The sequence below is a fragment of the Mytilus edulis genome, chromosome 9 (assembly GCF_963676685.1).
Source record: "Mytilus edulis chromosome 9, xbMytEdul2.2, whole genome shotgun sequence".
Lineage (NCBI taxonomy): Eukaryota > Metazoa > Mollusca > Bivalvia > Mytilida > Mytilidae > Mytilus > Mytilus edulis.
The window spans coordinates 59573186-59595949 of record NC_092352.1 but is presented as its reverse complement, the minus strand read 5'-3'; the positions used below and the strand labels follow the sequence as shown (position 1 = coordinate 59595949).

The following is a 22764-nucleotide window of genomic DNA, read 5'->3' as shown; positions in this document are numbered from 1 at the left end:
GATTACGTTGTTTTAACATTGTTATTTTTATTTCGATCGAAGATTAATAAAATTTATGGTATCCTTAATTTTTACTAAAAAAAACTATTTTGAGTCTTTCTCCTTTTTTCTTTTATGAAACCAATAATGCGAAAATATGAATTTGAAAATGATTTTAAACAAGTGAAACTGCAAAATACTGCTAACTCATGATACCCCCGCGCAAATGTTTTGTTCAACGGGAAGTTGTTTAGTGATGAATCTGAAAACACATCACACGCTATACATTGTAGCTGACTTATATAAACCCTGAAACCAAATTTCATAAATCCTTGAATCATAGTTCCTGAAAAAAATGGACAAACATTTTCAAAATTAATATTATGTGTAAATGATACATTCAAGTGTTGAACTTTGCATAAACAGGAAGTTGTTGATTAATCATCAAAAGGTGAAGTTCCTGAACAAAATGCGACAAAAAATAGTCATTGGACGGACGGACGGCGGTATTCTGACATTTGTTTAGCTCAGAGACTACGCACATTGTTGACTTAATTCTCCTAATATTACACATACATACAATAAATGTATAACACGCAGAGATATTTATTGAATGTGAAGCGAAGAATGAATTAAGCTCGATTTGCTATCTTGACCACAATAAACATTAAAAGCAGATCTTTGGACTTTCGGTAGAATAATGTTCCTAAATATCATGATTAAAATGTTGTACGACGGACGTGCCGTCAATCTACACAACATTCTTGAAAAGAGTACTCAGTTTTACATAGTTTTAACCACTTTTTTTTCAGCAGGACAACACCGGTTGTCACGTGGCACACATGTCGATAGATTATTTGGAGAATAACCATATTCGAGTGTTTACATGGCCAGTAATGTCTCCAGATTTATCGCCAATTGAACATCTTTGGGACGAACTTCGACGACGTATCAGAAATAGACAAAATCAACCGGAAACGCTCGTTCAGCTCCTAACAACACTTTTCAGGTAATGGAACAACATCCCTCAAGACTTTATTCGACGTCTTATTGATTTAATACGACGGCGGTGTCAAGCGGTCATAAATGCAAGAGGTGGTCATACAAGGTAATGACAAGGTATTGTGTGTTAACCTGAATTCTGTACGCGTTTTGTTAAAATTGTCCGAAAATGAGCAATAGTGTTTTGAATAAATAATACTTGTTATTTTTCTAATCAAAATGATTTTAGCTAACTATTAAATAAACTTATTGTGATCAATTTTTTGTTATAGAAAATATAAATGATCTTTTAAGCTATTGTCTGCTGTTTGGTCGAGTTGTTGTCTCTTTTACACATTCCCAATTTTCATTCTCAATTTTTACGTTACTTTTGTTGCCTTTTATATGCTATTGGTAGTATAAATTTCTATATAAATCTGTATATCTAAGTAATTAAAAATTGTGTAATTATTAATATACAAATGGGTTCAATGTACATAGCTTTTAAATTAAACACTTATTTTGGGCTATATTTAAGAAAGACTTAAATACATTTTTTTCTGTTCATGAAGAAATAACATTAAAAATATGGTGCACACTGAAAAACCCATACAAAGGGTAATTTAAAAAGTGGACCACAACTTTGAGTTAAAATATCATAGTCAACATAATAATGTGATAATAATGTGATATATATATATATATAATAAAAAAAATGTGGATGACATCACGGTCACAGGACAACATTATTGTAGCTAATAGATAAAAAAAAATTCAGCCAAGCAGAGGATGTGTTCCATAAAACATTGCTTAATTTATGAATTAAATGTTTTATTTGTTGTTTCATATCAAACAATATAGAAGAAAATGTGCTCCGCTTTTAAAAGATAAATGGTCGGTAACTTAACGTATGTACATTTTCGGTTTAATTGAAATCTACAACTCAAAAAGGTAGTTGATACCACATGCTTACAGTCAAAGTTGTATGCAGGACGACAGCATCTCCAATACATTTACACAAGACTGTGTTTTGTGTTTCTGTTACTTGAAACCATGGTAGATAAGAATTTTTCTACTTCGACTTCCGCATGTTCCGTGAACTGATTTGGATTTGTCTCGAGATTTTCCTATTTTTTGACTAACGCTCAATTTGTGGGTTTTTTCAAAAACAAAAATTAATTAAAACTTCAGAAGTACAATGAGTTATAAGATTTACGATCAAAGAGATCGAGTGTGGTCATATTACTATGATATATGTATTAATGTAGTTAATAGTTGTGGAACCTCACTGCCATGTAACGAAATGGAGAACCCGAAGATCTAGTAAAAAGAATGTAATTCAAGAGACACAAAAACAAAACCGGAGACTAGAACGGCACATAATGACAATGGACATACAAATGTGGAAAAATAAAGACAAATAGAATACTTTGACCCGTACAGCGGAAAGGGGGTTAAGAAAAAGGACACAGCTGTTGCAATAAGCAAATATACCAACTCCAAGTGATTGAGACAAATATACTGCAGGAAAAGAATAATCGGAATCGAAACGGATATTTACGCACTTATGACAGATGCATTGTCGGAATAAAGCTGTCGGAATAATGGGAAGTCGGAATAATGGGCTATCGGAATAATTGGATGTCAAAATAATGGGCTGTCGGAATAATGGGATGTCGAAGTAATGAGCTGTCGGAATAATGGGATGTCGGAATAATGGTTGTCTCAATAACGAGATGTCACCTATATATACATCATAAAAGGGTCTGCTGATCAAATATTTATAATTGTTATGAAATTATATTTGATCCAGATCACAAAGCATTTTGTGTGTTAAAACCAAGTATGATCATGCATGGTCGCTATCGTATTTTTTTTAAATATACATTTTTTCAAATTGAATTCATAAATATTATTGTCAGTTTGTTTTAAAAAATAAATTGATCAAAGACCATATATCAAATCAATACCAGGATTAAACTGATAATACACTGAAAAGGCACTTTGAAAATGATTAAATACTTTATGGACACAAGTTCAATGCCTTACTTTACATGTGGATACATTCTTATAGCTCAGAATATATACTATAGCATATACAGTATACGTAAGAACATTCATTCCAACTGACACAAATTAGCTGCACAAGTGTTTACATATATGACATATGTACCAACTATAAAAAATGCCAATGCCGTTGTTAGGAACATTGGAAGTGTGCTTCCCAATCGAATGTATCTACATGATGTACATTTTTCAGCGACACATTTAAAAAAAAAACGAATACGAGAAAGAAATACTCGTATAAATGTCATGAACATTTCATGACTTAAATCTCCTGTATTCATGTAAGGCCGACTATACAGAAACTCCTTAGGAAGAAGGAAGAAAAGTTAGAAGTATCCTTTAACTTCATTTTCCGGTATATAGATGATGTTTTCTAAAAGTATTGACTATGATGAACTCATCTATCTCATCGAACTTGGGATACAGGAAACAACACATCAGATACAGTTAAGTCTGTATCATGTCTTTCATTATATATAGACACTGCTAATGTGGGTCGGTTGAACAAAATATTTACGACAAAAGATAAGATTTCACCTTCCCAATTGCCAACTTCACATTTCTATGTAATAACATTTCAGAAGCACCTGTATAGGGAGTATATACATGTATCTCTCAGTTTATACGATATTGCAGGGCTTGTTTTCTCCAGCGCGATGTAACTGATAGAGGTTTGCTGGTCACAAGTAAGCTTTACCGGTAAGACAAACAATTTCAAGTTGTAAAGTTGAAATAACTCCTTCGTAAATTTTACAGGCGCCATCACAAGTTGGTTGACCATTATAAATTATCATTTTCAAAGATAAAATACGGATATGTTCAACTTGTACAATCCCGTACCCTTTCCCCTGAATGTTAACTACATCAAAAACACTTTCATCGCAGGTTGTTGTATGTCATATGTTTTTTTCGTTTGTTGTTTTATCACAAATCACAGGTGTTGCTTTTTTTCTCCGTTTAAATTGTAAAGCGGGCTTTTATAAATAACTATATGGTATGAGTCTTGCTCGGTGTTGAAAGTGGTAGGGTGAATCATGGATGCTTTAATTAACACTATGTTGTCTGAGATGGATAGTTCTCTTATTGGTAACCATACATGTACAACTGACAAGTAAATGAAGAAAAAAATGTATTGACGAAATCCAAGGTATATTCAAAAGGGGAGGTTGATTAACTTTGACTTGACCAAATGGTCTATTATATCTTCTAACGAAAAGAATGGAAAAATTCATCAAACATTTTAGGCTTATAAATTTTTAACACCATACGCGTGTTGTATCTACATGAATGTAAGACAAACCAAAATAAACAGTTGGAAGGCGAAAGTAAATACAAAATTACAGCGTATTAAATCTAAATGTCATGAAGGATAGTATCAAATAAGAATAAGACAATAAATGCCTGGGTTGCGGAACACATTTCATAAACATTCATATCCTGTCATTGTTATTTCATCCATTTTAAACTGAAAATCTGATACATTATTGTGAAGCTCAAGCTCAATATCATTAAATAATCGACAGGCGAGTGTTTTAAAGTTCAGCTGTATCTAATGTTGTAATGATATATTACTTTCAGATTTAAGATAAGGCGTAAGTTTCAAGACTTCGTTACTAATTGTGTTTTTTTGTGTCTGTAATTTCTCTTGTAAGTTTTTGCTTATACAACGTTCTTTTGAGTGTTAAACAAAATGAGGTCAATGCCCATGGATATGAGTATTAGTATGTTTTGCTTTATAATTGTTTGCATGTCTTTGTCTTATTATCAACCAGTAACGGATAATGAAATTCATGACTATTTAGTCTGCTAGATTTATTGTATCAACTTTTCAGTGTATATAAAGTGCGAATCCAGCTAGTTCATTTTCACTGTCATATGCGGGTATGTCTATTGTAGAATAAAGGATCATGGGAAAACTGTATTTGTTTACGTTTTGAAAATACCAAATTAATTGATTTGAAGGAAAGTTTTTACATATTTTCATTGTGATATGTCTTTATTATGTACAAACATAGCATTACAGTTCAAATAAGTGTTATAAAAGCAACATAATATAGCATATCGATTTTTGAAAGCGATCCATTTTAACTAAAGATGCGATGAATTATCACTGTTAGTGCAGTCATTTCTGATGTGGAATTTTCGAAGATGCGAGGAATTTTTATTGTAGAATTATGTGATAAATGCAATTGAAACAAATGAAAAAACTTAGTTGATGACTTTAGAATTTATGATAAATGTATTTTCAAATTGAAATACAAACTCCTCATTCATTCTTTATCAAATATATAGCTTTTCAAACTTGTAACAAAAACGCTTCTCAAAATGTCATATTGTATTTTTCAAATTACGTTTTTCCTTGATTTAAAAAAAAATTAAAAGATATTTCTGTATTTTTGTGAAGTCAAAGATTGATATTGCGGAGTTTAAGTGCAAAAGTAAGTGTAAAATAGAGACGAGTACATTTGAGGACGTTATCTTCAACGCAATAAATACACTTGCGAACAGAGAAATATGCATCTTGAAACGCAATGGTGACAGAAAAGCTTATAAAAGATTAATTTCCCCAGTTGTACCCTCAACTGCTTCAATTTCCATATTCTGAAAAAGACAGTTTTGGTAGAACAAATGTTCTTGACTCGATTGTTGCTTGCATGATTTTAACTGAAACGGTATGTGACATAAATTATCCACAGTCATTAAAACATGAAATGTAAGGTGTGGGCGAACTTTTTTGTTTGCATTGATACGTGAAGTAGAGCACCCTTGATACAAAAAGAATTATCCGTAATGAACAGCTCGATACCAGAGGAGGATTTAGGAGGACAGGGGGTTGCCCCCTTTTTGGGAAAACATTTGGTTACTTTTATATGGAATCACTGGAGCGGGCCCCCTCTCAATCTAATTAAAAACCGATCTCTCATCGCTCCTGTTTCTGATATGTCGCGTGGGAGATCTAACGAAACCCGCTTTGAGGTCACATGTGAGTGACCTCGTAGGTGTGTCTTTTTCGACCAATGAAATTGAGTCTTCCACGATCTTGAAAGTTTAACGTAAGGTAAAGGGATGTAACTCATTTTATTTACGACGAAATCGTCAGTCAAAATAATTCATAAACTTTTTTGATTGGCTTACTAATAGGTCATCAACTCATTTGCATATCATTATAAATTTATAACTTTTAGTTCACTCACATGTGACCTCAAAGCCGGTTTCGTTAGATCTCCTACGCGACATATCAGAAAACGGGAGCGATGAGGGATCGGTTTTTAATTAGATTGGCCCCCTCTTAGGTAGTCATTTGACCCCTACTTATAAAAATTTCTAGATCCGCGAGTGGATACTACCACAGAGGTCAAACAATTATGCACATTTGGGTAATTGTACACAACATGCATGCTACAATTCATGTTTGATGATCTTAAACCCTTTGGACCTCTATGTGGGCTATTTCGGTAACTTGGTAAAAATCCCCAAACTGGATACAAGGTTAGATTCAGCATGTCAAAGAACCCCAAATATCCATAAGGTCTTTTGTCTATAAAAATGCATGCATGGGATACATTTGTTATTGAAGGCATGACTGTAACAATAGGATGAAGATAAAAAAAAAATCTTATTCTGGAGTCTCATGGGGGGGGGGGGGGGGCTGATCCCTGATCCCGCTTACTGCTTTATCAGATTCCCGTATCCCGCTTATACTATGCAGTTCTCATTTTTTTTAAATTTACCGTGTCCCGCTATACTTTATTTCTCGTTTTCACGACACAATCATTTGACTATCACGTGTCACGCTTACAAAAAAATCGGCAATTCCGCGTCACGCTTATACCCCAACGCGACCCACTATTCTACTCTTTTCTGACTCATATTAAGCCCATTATAAATATATTAAAAAAGTGTGTTTTTTTATCCCTTTTTATCCCGTCTCGTTTCGGGTTGAGCCACAGATAGATAAGATGTCATATGTGACAATGAGACAACTCTCAAAACGAGTCACAATTTATAAAAGTATACCTTTATACGTCAAAATACGGTCTTCAACATGGAGTCTTAGCTCACACCGAACAGCAAGTTATAAAGGGCCCCAGTGTAAAACCTTTTAAACGGTAAAACCAACGATTCAATCTTTATCAAGATGTACGTATTTAGTGGTGAAGTGTCATGGAAATGGATAAAAAAACAAGGATATGGAAATGGATAAAAAAAAACAAGGATAAAGATCCCTATACGATTCATAAGAAATTTTAAAAATGGAATACATTTGAAATAAATGTTATATCTATTGAATTTATTTAGAGTGTTTTAAAACCAAACTTTCCTCCTTTAGTTAAATTTTATGAAATCCGTCTCTAACTTTATCTATTGTTTGAGCAAGTCGGCTAAATTAAGGCTTTACAGCTAATTTCCTAATGCATGTAAAGCAAAACTTTGGTGGACTTTGGTTTATATGATTGTTTATACAAACTTTGTAAATAAGATTGACATCTTTAAACAATATGTATCGGCATAGTTTAACCTGTATTTATATAATTATTATATTTGAATTAAATTGGGTGTTATCATAATGATTGTACAAAAAAAACCAAAGCAATCACACTAACTAAAGTCTTGCTTTACATGCTTAAAAAATACGCTGTAATAGATAAAAAAAAATAAATATATCATGCAGTAAAAATGCGCCGCATATACAATACTAATGAATCGCTCTACAGTGAAAATGAAAGAATAGTATCATTATTCGACAGTAAACATGACTCGCATAAAGAAAGCATCATATTGGAATTCAGTTCAATATGAAGAAACTGAATGACAAAACCTATTCTACGTTATACAACTTTAATAATTGTGTTGAAATGAATATTTTTTTCTGCAACAACATCTCACCTGTTAGTTATAAAACACCTGCACGATCTGTTCGTGAAATGTCCTAAATATTCACCTATTTTGGTATATATTTCACAGCTATTTGGATTTAGGCGCGAAAAAAACCCGTTCGCATCTCTTACTTTGTTTTATTAGTATTATGTGTTTCTTAACATATACTTTTTAACTAATTTTCTTCATTTTCTTCAAAAATAAAAAAAAGAGTCGTCTGTTTATTTATCATTCTACATCAAAAATTTCTGGCATATACAGTGAAAATGATATTTTAGGATCCGCACTTTACATACACTGCTTTTGTTGTTATATATTTATTCACAGTTAGCATTTATTCTATACTAAGTCATGTTTGTGTATTTATTTCATCTACTAGAAAAGGTAAACACTATCTTGCCTACCATATTTGAAAAATTTATTTTCAATCTAGATATTTCCACTGCACTAGTGCATTGGGAATGTTAGGATAAAATAAAATCATTCATGATTTAATACCGTAAATACATCGGCGAATTAGAATACGAAAAACGACAATGTAATAGCTGGAAATGTCCTTTAGATTTGGATAACATATTAGATGTTCAATAGGTCTATGCACACGTATTCGTAATAAAAAATGCCATCAGTTACATAAAACACAATAATCTGTTAATTCAGAAACATACGAAGTCGATTAAAGTAACTGCATTCGATGATAGAAGGTTGTCGTGCTGACATAATACAAATCCACAACATTTTGAATTATGATATTGATTTAAAAATAAAATAGAAATTAGCAATACCAATAGTGGCAATATAATTACTTACTCGAATTAGTTGTGTGATCTTTATTTGGCAGTGTTGTGCCACTTGGAGAATTCCTCTCCCAAATAGCACCATCATTTTCTGAAGACTGCATCCAGTTGCAAAGCGATGACTCAAAATTACATGCCATGTTCGTTGGTGCTGCAGATAAGTAAACGTAAATGAAAATAATTCAAAAAACACATGATCATCAATGTTGCCTTCGGCGATCCTCCAAAAAATTAAAATTGATATATTTCAGTTATAAACAATGAAAACAAGATGCATTTCTCTGATGTAATCCCAGCATAGTTGAGGCTCTAAAAAAAATTATCATAGATACCAGGATTAAAATTTATATTTTCGCCAGACGCATATATATTCTGACATAGTTGAGGGGTCAAATGCAACCCTAACAATAGTTACCAGGATTATAAACTCTAACTGAAAATGACAACCAACATCTCAAGAAACAAATAAACAAAACATCATTATTTGACTACAACATCATACAATAGAAACAAAACAGTAAATTGACGGATAGTAACGAGCTGGCCTCTTGGGCAGAATGTTTCAATAATTGTTACCAATGGGTACATCTTGACAAAACAAATGAAAATCAAGAAAAATGTAAACGGGAAATGTGTCTTTTTTATTTCTTCTTGATTTCGTGTGTGAAATATACTGAGTGATTTTATTATGTCTTTCCACTTTTCTGTGTGTGGAAAGGCCTATTGATTTTGTTCTGATTGCCAGTATTATCATTATTATGCCTTTCCTCTTTTCTGTGGAAATACCTATTGGTTTTCTTCTGATTTCTGATTATTGGATCTTTCCACTTTTCCGTGGAAAGACCCTTTACTTATGTTCTGATTATAAGTCTTTCCACTTTTCTGTGGAAAGACCCTTTGATTTTCTTCTTTTCTTTTTCTTCCGCTACTTTCATGTTTTGCGTATGAATTTTCTTTCGGAAGATGTCGCTTAGATATATGGTATATGATATCGAACAGAATATGCACCTTTGCAGTTGACCCTGTGTAAACGAATTCTTTTCTTTGTACGAGTTATCTCCCAAACTGTTTTCCGTGTGAATGCATCTCAGCCGTAGCCGTTAAAAAAGGACACACATTGTTTTACCAAATTTCTCGTTATATCCTCAGGATGTTTTATTCAAGTTTGACTGAAGCGATAGAAAAACTTCATATGAGAGTTAATTTGCCTTTTTGTATTTATCTTCAGGGATATATAAATGCATAGCATGAAAAGTAAGTGATAGAGACCTAAGGTATATTGATTTGAGGTTCTTGGCTCATTTCAATGAAATTGGGGTCAAAGTCAAAGATCAAGGTCATATTTCAAATTTGACTTTTCCTTGTTTTATAATCTCCTTTGTCAATTCTAAAGAACTTGTGCAAAATATTTGCCTTATAATTGTGATTTAGATAAGACACATTTCAAATTGGTCTTCCGTCTTGTAGGAGTTATTGTCCCCGAAATTATTCAATTTAAGATTTATCTCCCTGTTTTCCTTGTGCACACTACTCCTTTGGACCTTTAAAAGATTACGCCAATTTATTTTATCAAATTGATTGTTATATCTATGCAGAGACTCCATATGAGAGTTATTTCCCTTTATACATTTAAAATAAGTGATTTGCGTGTCAAATTGGTAAACCGTAAGTGATAAAAACCTACGGTCTTGGGATTTGAGGTTCTTGGGGATAAACAAAAGAAAATAAGGCCAAGGTCAAGGTCACATTTAAATTTTGCTTTCGGCCTATTTTCACTTCTTTTCAGATTTTTTTTTAATGGAAAAGTATACATTTTCTATTATTTTCAGCAACCGAATAAGATTTCCTCAAATAATTTTAACTAAATTTAATGTTGCGACATTACGTAACTCATACATTTTGGTTGAATGGATGCGTAAACATTAAATGGGAGTTTGAGCCCCTCTTAAATTTAAAATTATGCGTAAAGTAACATAACTCATAAACCATATATAATGAAGATCTAAGGTCTTTGATGTGATGTATTTGTTTTATTACCATCAAATTGAGGTTAAGGTCATAGGTAAATTTGACGTGCTAGATTTTTACCTTTGCTTTGACTAGATATTTATTAATTATAAGGCTATCGGACTTTGTACATTCAGTTGCAAACAGTATTACCTTGTAAAATGAAACGGACCTGACCTGGTTTAAACCGAAAGTAGATAGTTTTTTTTGGAAATGAGATTTTTAATTCGATTTAATATTTCATATCAAAATACTTGGTTAATGGTGGAAAGGCATGCAATTGTTCTCTGAACAAATGTTATTTTTATCATTAGGTCCGTCCACTTTTCTGTGTCAAGACCTATTCAATTTATTCTGATTATTTTTGTCCTGCCGCCATGTTTCTTGTGTGTTAATTTTGTTTCGCAACTTGTCGTTTACATATTTTGTATATGTTTCACTATATATTTTGAATATCCAACAGGCAATTTGGACACTCCGATAACATAGAAGACAGGAAGTTTACCAAAATAATTTCAGTCACATTTGTATCTACCTATTAACTACATGTAACATTCTGTTAAGGCAGATTGAAAAATCTCTCACCATTGACCTGTGCCCTTTGTCTTGAAATTTTGACAATTTTTTGCTAAAAAATGACCATCTAAGTCCTCCGTAGATATCGAAGATGACATAATTCTGGGAAATCCTTTGATACAATCTTTAAATAGACAGAGTGTATGATTTCGTCGAATGTAATGGACATCGAAAGAACAGGGGTCTCAATGTCATTTCAGCGGTCTCAGGTAGATTTTCACTAAATATTTTTTTTTTTTTTTTGCATTCCATATTTATTTTTCTAAATGTTTCTACAGTAATCGGTTTTCGTGTTTGTTTTATTAAATATTAGATAATTATAAAATTAAAATTTTTATGTCGTTTTATTGATAAAATTCTATATTATATAAAGACAAATATGCAACTTACATAAGCATTGATAAGTGTTTATATTCGAGGACAACGAGAGTTTAAGACAACTTAAAGGAGTCATTAAACGATTGCCTACGTATCTTTTCACTTCTTTCAACTGTGAAAATCATGCTTCTAATTTAATCAGATATTATACCTATTATGATTTTCAACTAGATTTGAATATCGAACCATTTGCTAGCAGCCAGTTGGATATTGCATATCGAATATCGAATAACGAACCGACCACTAACACCACATATATTAATTTTTGAGATAAAAGATAAAAGCTGAATTTGAACCGTATGTATACATGTGCTATTTTTAGCCATGGCGGCCTTATTTGTTAATGGATCAAAATTTCAAATAAAACTATAAACCAGATACCCTAAGGAACAATCAAATGAAATTAATAAGTATTAGAATCAGCAGATCAGCAGATTCAGAGGAAACTATTTTGAAATGTTAGCTACATGTAAAATGATGATACATTTTGTAACATTGTATGTAAAGGGCAATAACTCCTTTAGGGAGTAATTGACAAATTTTGTAGGTCGCACTTTGCTGAACATTAGTGCTGTTTATAGTTCATCTCTTAGACTATATAAAATAATATTTTAGATTATTATATAATAACCAAAACTGTAAAATTTCCTTAAAATTGCCAATTCAGTGGCAGCAACCAATTGCAATCAATGGATTGTTCGGTTCGACTGAAAATGTCAGGGCTGATACATTATTTTGACCTATTGAAAATGTTTACCTCATGTCAGATTTACTATTTTAAAATGCCTTAGATTTTGAGATATAAGCCAAAAACTGCATTTGACCCTTATGTTCTATTTTGAGCCATATTGGCCATGTTTGTTGATGAAATAAAATTACAGATACCGTTTATGAACTAGATATCTTAAGGCACATTCAGTTATAGTTCATGAGTATTAGGCCCATTATTTAAAAAAAATATTCTTGAATATAGCTTCCGACGACGAAGGGCAACGGCGACGACACCACCACGACGAACGCTTAAGTGATGGCTTAAGCTAAAGCGATGAGCTAAAACATCCCTAAGAATGATTAATCAATAACATTTAGTAAACTCATTATTGTTTATATCAAAAGCTCGACAGTTTTATTCCGAAAATATGGTTTAGACAATATATTGTTCTTTATTAATTGTAAGTTTTCGTCACAAATATTACACACTATATTGAGAATTTTCTTTTTGTAGGTACGAGTATTTCAGTTGCAAATGTGACCGCTAACAACGGACGCCTAACGGATGAAAATAAAAGTTGTCTGTTGACAAAATTGTTATCCGTTGAGAGTCCGTTAAAGTACTGACCAATTAAAACGGACGCTTAACGAATGCATAACGGACATGAAACTGATATGCAACCTACGAGAAACGGAAACATTCCGGACAGAATGGATGTCGAACGTACATCCAACGGACGAGGACCGCTTAAAACGGACACCTAACGGAAGCGTACCGTATACAACGGATGAACAAAATATACGGAAAAATTAAAGGCGAAATTAATAATACATGTAAATCGCATTATATTCAAACTGTTTTTGTGTCACTGGTTTTGGTTTGTTCTTTTAAATGCCGCCAAAGGGCAGTCCCGGCCTGAATAAGAGCTGGTTGATTGTAAAGACGTGCCCTTACTCTAAGATCGATTATGAGTAATGATAATTCATGAACAATAAGAAATCTAATTGACATTTATGACGCGAAATTTTCAATTGACATTTATCCGTTTCAGATCAGTTCATCATCCGTTTTGTCAGTTATACGTCCGGTAGAAGTCCGTTTCACAATCGTTCAACATCCGTTTTATCCGGTAGACGTCCGTTAGAAGTCCGTTGGTGAATTTATCTGCCAGACCTCAAACGGATGTATAACGAACACGTAACGGATACAAAACGGAAACGAAACGGACGAGTACGTACAAAACGGACGCCTACCGGACGTTCAGCGGACATTTCATACGTTGGACGTCCGTTCAAAGTTTTGAACATGCTCAAAATTTTCCACCGGACAGAACGGACGTCGACGGATAAAACGTACGCTTAACGGACATGCAACGGATATGGACGGATGTCTAACGGATAAGAACGGACGTCTAACGGACATGATCGGATTGAAAAACAGTTATATCCGTTAAGCCTCGGTCACACCTTACCGGATAACACAAACGGACGCCTAACGGATGAAAATAAAAGTTGTCCGTTGAAAAAATTGTTATCCGTTGGGAGTCCGTTGATGTACTGACCAAATAAAACTTACGCTTAACGAATGCATAACGGATATGCAACGGATATGCAATGTACGATAAACGGAAACGTACCGGACAGAACAGATGTCCAACGTACACTCAACGGACGAGTACCGCATAAAACGGACACCTAACGTAAGCGTACCGGATAAAACGGATGAACAAGATATACGGAAAAATTAAAGGCGACAATAATAATATATGTATATCGCATTAATATTCAAAATATTCTGTGTAACTGGTTTTGGTTTGTTCTTCAAAACGCCGCCAAAGGGCAGTGTCTGGCCTGAATAAGAGCTGCTAGATTGTGAAGACGTGCCTTTACTCTAAGAATTCATGAACCTTTTGAAATCTAATTGTAATTTCTGACGCGAAATTTTCAATTGGTATTTATTCGTTTTAAATCCGTTCATCATCCGTTTTATCCGTTATACGTCCGTTCAAAGTTTTGAACATGCTCAAAATTTTCCACATGATAGAACAGATGTCAACGGATAAAACGTTCACTTTACGGACATGCAACGGATATGGACGGACGTCTAACGGATAAGAACGGGTGTCTAACAGATATGAACGGATTTAAAACAAATTATCTGTTAGGCATCCGTTCGAGCTATCCGTTAAGGTGTGACCGAGGCTTAAGGCATCCGTTCGAGCTATCCGTTAAGGTGTGACCGAGGCTTTACGGACGACTGTCTGAAATGTTTTGAGAAACTTCAAAACTGTATGAATGATATTAATAACATTTTGCTATTTATGTTATTCGGTTAAAGTAATTTGAACAGATTTTTATTATTGGAAAGCACTGTTTTCAAGAGAAATGTTGAATAGCCTCATATTCGATTACCAAAAACGCGCTGTTTTCAAAGCCTTCGTGGTGAGTCGTACATTTAAAATGTCCATACGAAATTATGAACATTTTCATATAAAAGGTCAATTGGTTAGAATATAATGTATGAATGTGGTGTATTCCCGTTTGTTTTTAAGTTAGACAGTGTTAATGTTAATCAAAAAGAAAAGATGAAAATACATTACCTAAACATGAATAAGACAGACTAAAAAAGCGATTTTCTCTCAAACAGGAAGTATTGTTGGGAACATCGATGCTGCAGTTGTGAAAATCATTACACTTTACTTTTATCGTTTCAAAGTCGCTTTGACTTAAAACACATTCGTTGGAACAGGCACTATTCTCACCAACAATATCTGCTTTCTCAACTTTTATCACTGTAGGTATTGTACAAGTAATTGTATTAATTTCTGCTGATGGATATATGATTGTCTGTTCTGTAACAAAAAAATAATAATTTCGTAGTGATAATATCAAATAAGTAAATACTTATAAATCCTCGCAAGATATCGAAACTGCATTTAGTCTTGTTTAGATCACGGCAACTTTTATCTACATGTTTGCATGACATTTTCATTTTATAGAATTTTTTAAAACCATAATATTACACAACGTACATATTCAAGGCTATATTTGTATATCGATTTTTATTTTTCACACAAACAAATTATAATAATGTCCCAGATAACACACATGTGTTGGGCCAATGTTGGCATTCTGTTGGCAACATTGTTGGGCCAACGTTGGAAGACTATGTTGGGCCAACGTCATTTTGCTCATCGGCCCTACGTTGGCCCAACATGTTGGGTCTTTGTTGGCCCATCATCAGTATGCCAACAAAGTTAACTATTTGCCAACAATCTGCCAACAATGTTAACTGTTTGCCAACAGTCTACCAACGTAGTCTATGTTGGGCCAATGTTGGTCGTTCAACAATATGCCAAGGAATGCTTCAGTCTGTCAATCGTATTTATCAATGCATTTTATGTTTTGTTTTAAGTGTGAACAGAGGCGGATTCAGGGGGGAGGGGCCCTAGGGGACCCCCCTTTTGGAAAACAAATTTGTGTGCTTATATAGGGAATGACTGAAGCGTGACGAATTCGGGCAACCTCGTAGGCAGCCAGTGGGCCCCCACTCATCAAAATTTAAATATTCGCCAATGGTGAATATCTTTATTTAAATAAGTAAGTAAGCAGTACATTCTCAACTGTCATTTGGAGAGTGTATGTTTTCACTCGTGTCAAATGAGCAGATGAAGTATGATGCCTAAATGAAAAAAAAAGAAACTATATTCAAATTTTATTTGTTTTTATGGGCTGGTTTTAAGTATTTTTTGTTTGTGCATAAAATTATTCAATCATTAAGTTAAATACATTTAAATGACTACACAGATTTGAAAATATTGGATAAAGAGAATGAAGAGCACATTTATTGGTTCGCACTTTGAAATAATATCTAAAAAAAAAAATCAAAAAATCTGTGGTATAATACGGGGAGATAAGAACTTAATACGTTGGCATATTGTTGGCACAATATTGGCTCATATTTCAATATTGTCATGAAATATCAATGAAATGGTTTTTTTTTATATAAAATACTGTTTTAAAAACTTTTAAATTATTCAAAATACTAAGAATTTTCAAGCTCTTGGCACAGACGGTTTAAAATAGTCCTATTTGGTAAGACTTTATTATTTGATTCTTTAATTAAGTCCTCAATGCCCTTTAAACACAATCTATATTCGCTACGATAACCTAGAATCATTCAAATAAAGTTCGATTAAAATTGGTTCAGTAGTTTCAGTCAGAAGATCTTACACTGAACCAATGGATAACGTAAGTCAAATATCGTTGGGCAAGCTACTTAAATAACAGTTGGTAAGAAAATGTTGGGCCAACATTGGGCCAATAACACCAAAATGACAGTTGGTGGAAAGTCGTTGGGCCAACAAGGGGCCAATAGTGTCAAAATAACTGTTGGCTGAGTTTTGTTGGGCCAACAAGGGGCCAATAGTGTCTGTACGAATCACATAAAGTTTAACTTAGGGCGAAGAAATGAGTATGCGAGTTAAGTTGCACCATGTATCTATCTTTTATTCTTTTATAAAAATCATATGGTCGCTAATAATCGATTCTCTACAAATAAAGAATAATTTCACATAAATAAAATACATAAATTATAATAAGATGTACATGTTTAAGTATTCATATTAAACTAAACAAACAATAAAACCATTTCATTCATGTATCATAATTTCTCTCGTAAGTTAAATTACGTTTAAAATAATAATTAAAAGTTACGCATATTTCTAATAAATAGTACACAATGTTTTCTCTCTTTAAATAAGTTTTGATATAATAAAAAGATAGTATACATAAAAAGTTTCTTACCAACTTTGATCTGTCTAATAAAATAGTGTGCATCCGTATGTTATCAAAATAAAGTCTAGACGACGAAGCGCACGTCAAAGGCGTAACGTCATAAAACAGAAACGGGAAAATGTGTTGTTCAAAAGAGCGCAACGTTACATTAGCGCTTTCATAAATAAATAGTAAAAACTGTGTTTCTTATTCTTACAAGAATAAATGAATATGTTAGTTAAACATTTAATAAATAATAAACTTATATTTAAAATTTGAATATTTCAAATCTTACACTCCCCACAATGAAATTACCAAATAATTTCTTAATACAGTTAGAAAAATATAATACAATTTTGTCACCAATAAAAAAAAACAGTTCTATTTAGAACACTCGAGTACGCATAGTTTATTTATAGGTCTTAAAATTTGTGACTGACTAGTTTTGACCACGCAGCTACGGATATGACCATGACGGCTCCTTGTGATCTCGACTATATTCTACCCGTTATCCTCTCTGTATATCATCAGCAACTAAAACAATATCGTCTATTTCAATATCTTGTTGTTCCCTCTGCCATTTGCTTCTTTGCTGCGGCTTTCTTTCCCCTGGACCTCCTTTTGTTTCCTCCTTTCTTGCTTTTTTGGATGGAGACCTTGCCCTTTTCTTTCCCCTTCTTGGGTTCTTGGAACGAGCACGTTTTGCTGCCTTTCCCGGGGAGGCGAATGCTGACCTGCTCCTGCTCCTTCTGTTGGACATGGACTTGGATGAACGATGAGTTGGGCTTGGCATCCGTCTTGCTGGGTGATATAAGACTGACTCCGTCATTTTCATAGCCTCTGTATCATTTGTAGACAAGCAATTCTTGTCTTCTCGTGCTCTATCATCATTTATAACATTTGACGCATGCATATCTTCAATAGGACCACGAATAGCCCATCCGAGGCGTGAGCGAATTGCATATGGTTGGTTTTCGTTACCGGACCTTACTTCTAGCGGAATGTGAGCGTTAGGTGAATCTGTACCTATTAACAACATGACCTCGGTTAAATCAGTAGAGGGTATCTGTATATCGGCTAAATACGGCAATTTTCTTATATCTACATTTTCTGCGGCAGATCGAGCTGAAATTGGAAGCTTCTTTACTGACCAGACCTTTTTTAACGACACCTCATCATTTCCGTCAATAGCTTTTACTTGTAAGTCAACTTCTTGACCGTGAATTGTACAACCAGAAGAGTTAACAGTAGACATCTCGAAAGTGACCGGCTTGCTGACTATATTTAATTTCTGAAGTAATCGTTCATCACATAAAGTTTTATCTGCTCCGTCATCTAGCAAGGCAAATGTTTTGCAAGAGTTACCGTTCTGACCCTTAACGAGGACAGGAACAATTCCTAAACAGTTCTTAATCATAGAACCTTTAGTAGCTGCGCAATTTACTGACGGCTGAGTAGCTGCATGATCAAAACCGGGCTGAGACCAACTATGCAATAAAATATTATGCTTAACATTACAGTCAGATACAGTGCATGCTTTTGATTTTCTACAATTGTTAGCAAAATGCTTCCCTTTTAAACAATTATAACACAATTTTAACATGCGTACTAATTTATACCTATCATCTAAACTCATTGACTTGAATTTGCTACAAGCTGTCAAATCTACACAAGTACCTGTACAACATTTACATTTGTGCTCATATTTAGCTGTGTTATTTAAACTTTGAGTACTTAACGTAGTAACCTTACTATTAACTGTATCATTATTATGATGGTTACTTGTAAAAACCCTTTTATCAGTCTTGTTCTGATTGTTTTCTCTACAAAGATCGTACCCATACATAGAACTAGCAATGCGTGATTTTTCGTCTACAAATTTAGCTAAGTCAGAAAAACGAGGTTCTCTACCAGACTCGCTAATTGAATGAGCAATATCGACCCATCTTGTTCTCATATGCATTGGAAAGCGTTTAACAATACACCTTAAATTTTCAGAATTATCAATATCTGAATTAAAACCTAACTGAGACAATGTGATTTCACATTTTTGCATTTCTAATGCCAATTTAGATAAACCTTCAATATCTGACGCTTTAATCTGAGCGCCGTACACTAATTTTTCAATAAATGATCTAGCAATTACATGTGGCCTACCGTATCGGGAGTACAATATTGCCCTAGCACGTTTGTAACCCTCATCAGAATCTAATAATACACAATCTTCTATACAACACTTGGCTTCACCTCTACAGTACTGAATTAAATAACTCAGTCTCAAACTATTATCACTTATTCTACCTTCAATGTTTGTCTCAAAGTTCCTTATAAACTTACTATAGTCTAACGGAGTTCCATTAAAAGTTAATAATTCTGGTTTTGGCAAATTAAACCCTTCGTGAAGTGTAGATGCTAGGCGTTGAAAAGCTGAATCTATGCTGGAAACACTTACATCCGAAAATCCAGACTGAGCACTGATTCCCTGTGTACTGTTATTAATGTTCATCTTTGGTTTATCAGTTGCTGCAGTTTGTCCGGAAAGAGAGTTCATATTAATACACTTTTCACTCGCAGGAACAGAGCTCTGTAATGTTTGCGAGACTGTTTGCGAAATGTTCCGAATGTTCACGATTCCACTGGTATTATCTGTGTCTTCTTCCACTGCTTCTTGCCACACTGATTCTTCGATATTGGCCTCTTCCATCTCGGATAGTGGATTAAATACCTGTTGTCTAAATTTAATTTCTATTTGTGCACGCTCTAGTTCATGCTGTTCTGATAATTTCCTGAGTTTAAGTTCTGCGATTAGCCGCTTAGCTTTGGCACTGCGAAATCTAGATTGTGATGAAACTGAAGATCGTGAACTCAAACTGCTATCAATTGAAACTGTATCACTTTCTTCGGGTATTTCCTCTTCATGCGATTTTTCACTCGCGATATACTGAGAAAATCTATCCCGGAATTCTACAAAGTTCTCATGACAACGTTCATAGTTCACTTCCAAATTTTCTATAACTTCTGATTGTGTACACAAATCTAAACACTGTAAGTGTGCTAACTTAAATTGTTCAAACCTTTCACATAACTTTGAATATAATTGTTTTGCATGTTCCACGTTCTCATATGAAATTAAATTCTTCTCCAATTCTTTGTACAATTTAGTAAGCTGCGCTAAATTCGTACTACGAGTCCGTTTTACATCACTGAAGTCCAGACAGTCTTCTTTCCGTCTATCGGTAGCCATTTTCTTTTTAACAAATAGTCAAAATTCGGCACAATTTTAGAATTTCCTCCTCTCCAGAGTTGAGAATTGTACGAATCACATAAAGTTTAACTTAGGGCGAAGAAATGAGTATGCGAGTTAAGTTGCACCATGTATCTATCTTTTATTCTTTTATAAAAATCATATGGTCGCTAATAATCGATTCTCTACAAATAAAGAATAATTTCACATAAATAAAATACATAAATTATAATAAGATGTACATGTTTAAGTATTCATATTAAACTAAACAAACAATAAAACCATTTCATTCATGTATCATAATTTCTCTCGTAAGTTAAATTACGTTTAAAATAATAATTAAAAGTTACGCATATTTCTAATAAATAGTACACAATGTTTTCTCTCTTTAAATAAGTTTTGATATAATAAAAAGATAGTATACATAAAAAGTTTCTTACCAACTTTGATCTGTCTAATAAAATAGTGTGCATCCGTATGTTATCAAAATAAAGTCTAGACGACGAAGCGCACGTCAAAGGCGTAACGTCATAAAACAGAAACGGGAAAATGTGTTGTTCAAAAGAGCGCAACGTTACATTAGCGCTTTCATAAATAAATAGTAAAAACTGTGTTTCTTATTCTTACAAGAATAAATGAATATGTTAGTTAAACATTTAATAAATAATAAACTTATATTTAAAATTTGAATATTTCAAATCTTACAGTGTCAAAATAACTGTTGGCTGAGTTTTGTTGGGCCAACGTCGGTTTCTTGTTGTGCTGCCAACGCCAACCATTTACCAACTGTGCCAACCAATCACCAATGTTGGCCCAACAAAGTATTGCTATCTGGGGTGCATTTTCCGGGAAAGAATTGTGATACTATTTGATACGGAAGTAGGAGGTTACTCTATAGTTAAGTACATTTGATTTCATGTAGCATCAAATAGTCAGGGTATCAGTCAGTGCTACAGTGTATTATTATTTATCATATGTTTAGTAGTAAATATAGTAGTTTTGCATATGTGATAAATAGCCTGTTGTTTATTCCATATCGCGCAACTTTGATGCGCACCCTTTATCGCATACCCTTTATCACACCCCTACCCTTTATCGCATACCCTTTATCACACCCCTATTTTTTTTTTTTTACATAAAGTCAGTTTTGGTTTTTTTTTTGCTTAAGAAAAATTTTCCTCAAAATAGGTAAATTTTTTGAATGACGTCATTGTTTGGTATGTGACGTCACGAACGTCGAGTTTTCATATTGTATGTGACGTCACGAACGTCAAGTTTTCATATTTTTTGGCACACTAAATGCAACTATGAAAAATACAAAACACACAAATTAATACAATAATAAACAAAATATTTTTAAAACAACAGCACTCAAATTGTAAGGTAACCCAGGTGCTTCGAATTATAAGTAATTTGGCAGTTCTTTTAAGGCCTTTGAAACAAGACAAAAGTAGAACTGAAGGTAACCCAGTGCTATGGATCAGAAAACAGTTCATATAATATAATACTCTTCTGTTGAAATATATGATAAAGTGTATAATTGGGCTGATATTGATGTCTTGGGATGATACGACATATGATACGGATTTTGCCATGTATTATTCTCTATATATTAGTCATCAATTATAGGATATATCAGAACTTGTTTTGAGGTTCATTAGTGGGGTTTTTTTTTTTGGCTTCCTGAAAGTTCGTACCGACGAAGGTTATTCCTTTATGGCAGGTTGTGGACCAAATAGACTTGGGAAAGCATAAATGGTGGTGAAGTTGCTAGAATATATATTTTTTTTTATAAAGTCCTGAATGGTACAAATAAAAGACATGATCTTAGATTTATAAGCGAGATACAGACACACTTAATATAATTGCAATCACTTTGAACCGGTATAATATAGTAAATAAAAGTAATTTCCTGAGATGGTTTTCTCCACATACTTTTCTCTCTTAATGCCAAAGCGACACATATGTCGCTCTAGTGTTGATGCCAAAGCGACATATACGTCGTTTGGGGGTTTGATGCCAAGGCGACATATATGTCGTTTCAACAATAGTTTATACTATAAATCAAAATTTAGCAATCTTCACTTCAGTAAAAAATTAAACCTTTATAACATTGTTGACCATCGGTCATCTTAGTGTATTTTGAAGCAATGACGTAATATCCATGACGTCATTATGACGTTATAATTATGGCAAAAAAACACGTTAACCAGCGGCAAACGGCAACGTTGGTTTTTATATTTGCAGATCTTTGCAAGCACATGACACTGGTGCTGAAATTTAGTGATTGACATAAGAGCTGGAAACACAAGATAATTGAATAAAACCGGGTCGGGTCACGCTTTTTTTGCATCGTTACTTATTAGACTT

At 33.5% G+C, this 22764-nt stretch overlaps 2 protein-coding genes across 2 annotated transcripts in view; both read right to left on the bottom strand.

Moving 5' to 3' along the window:
* LOC139488685 (uncharacterized) overlaps positions 1-22764 on the bottom strand; it is a 160110-nt gene that overhangs the window by 120023 nt on the left and 17323 nt on the right. The gene's annotated exons all lie outside the window — the stretch shown is intronic.
* On the bottom strand, positions 17199-21093 carry LOC139488684 (uncharacterized). Its single transcript, XM_071274495.1, has 2 exons — positions 20835-21093; positions 17199-20579 (listed from the first exon to the last, which is right to left on the bottom strand). Exon 2 carries the CDS (start codon positions 20392-20394, stop codon positions 17659-17661), a length of 2736 nt encoding a protein of 911 aa, XP_071130596.1. The 5' UTR covers positions 20395-20579; positions 20835-21093; the 3' UTR covers positions 17199-17658.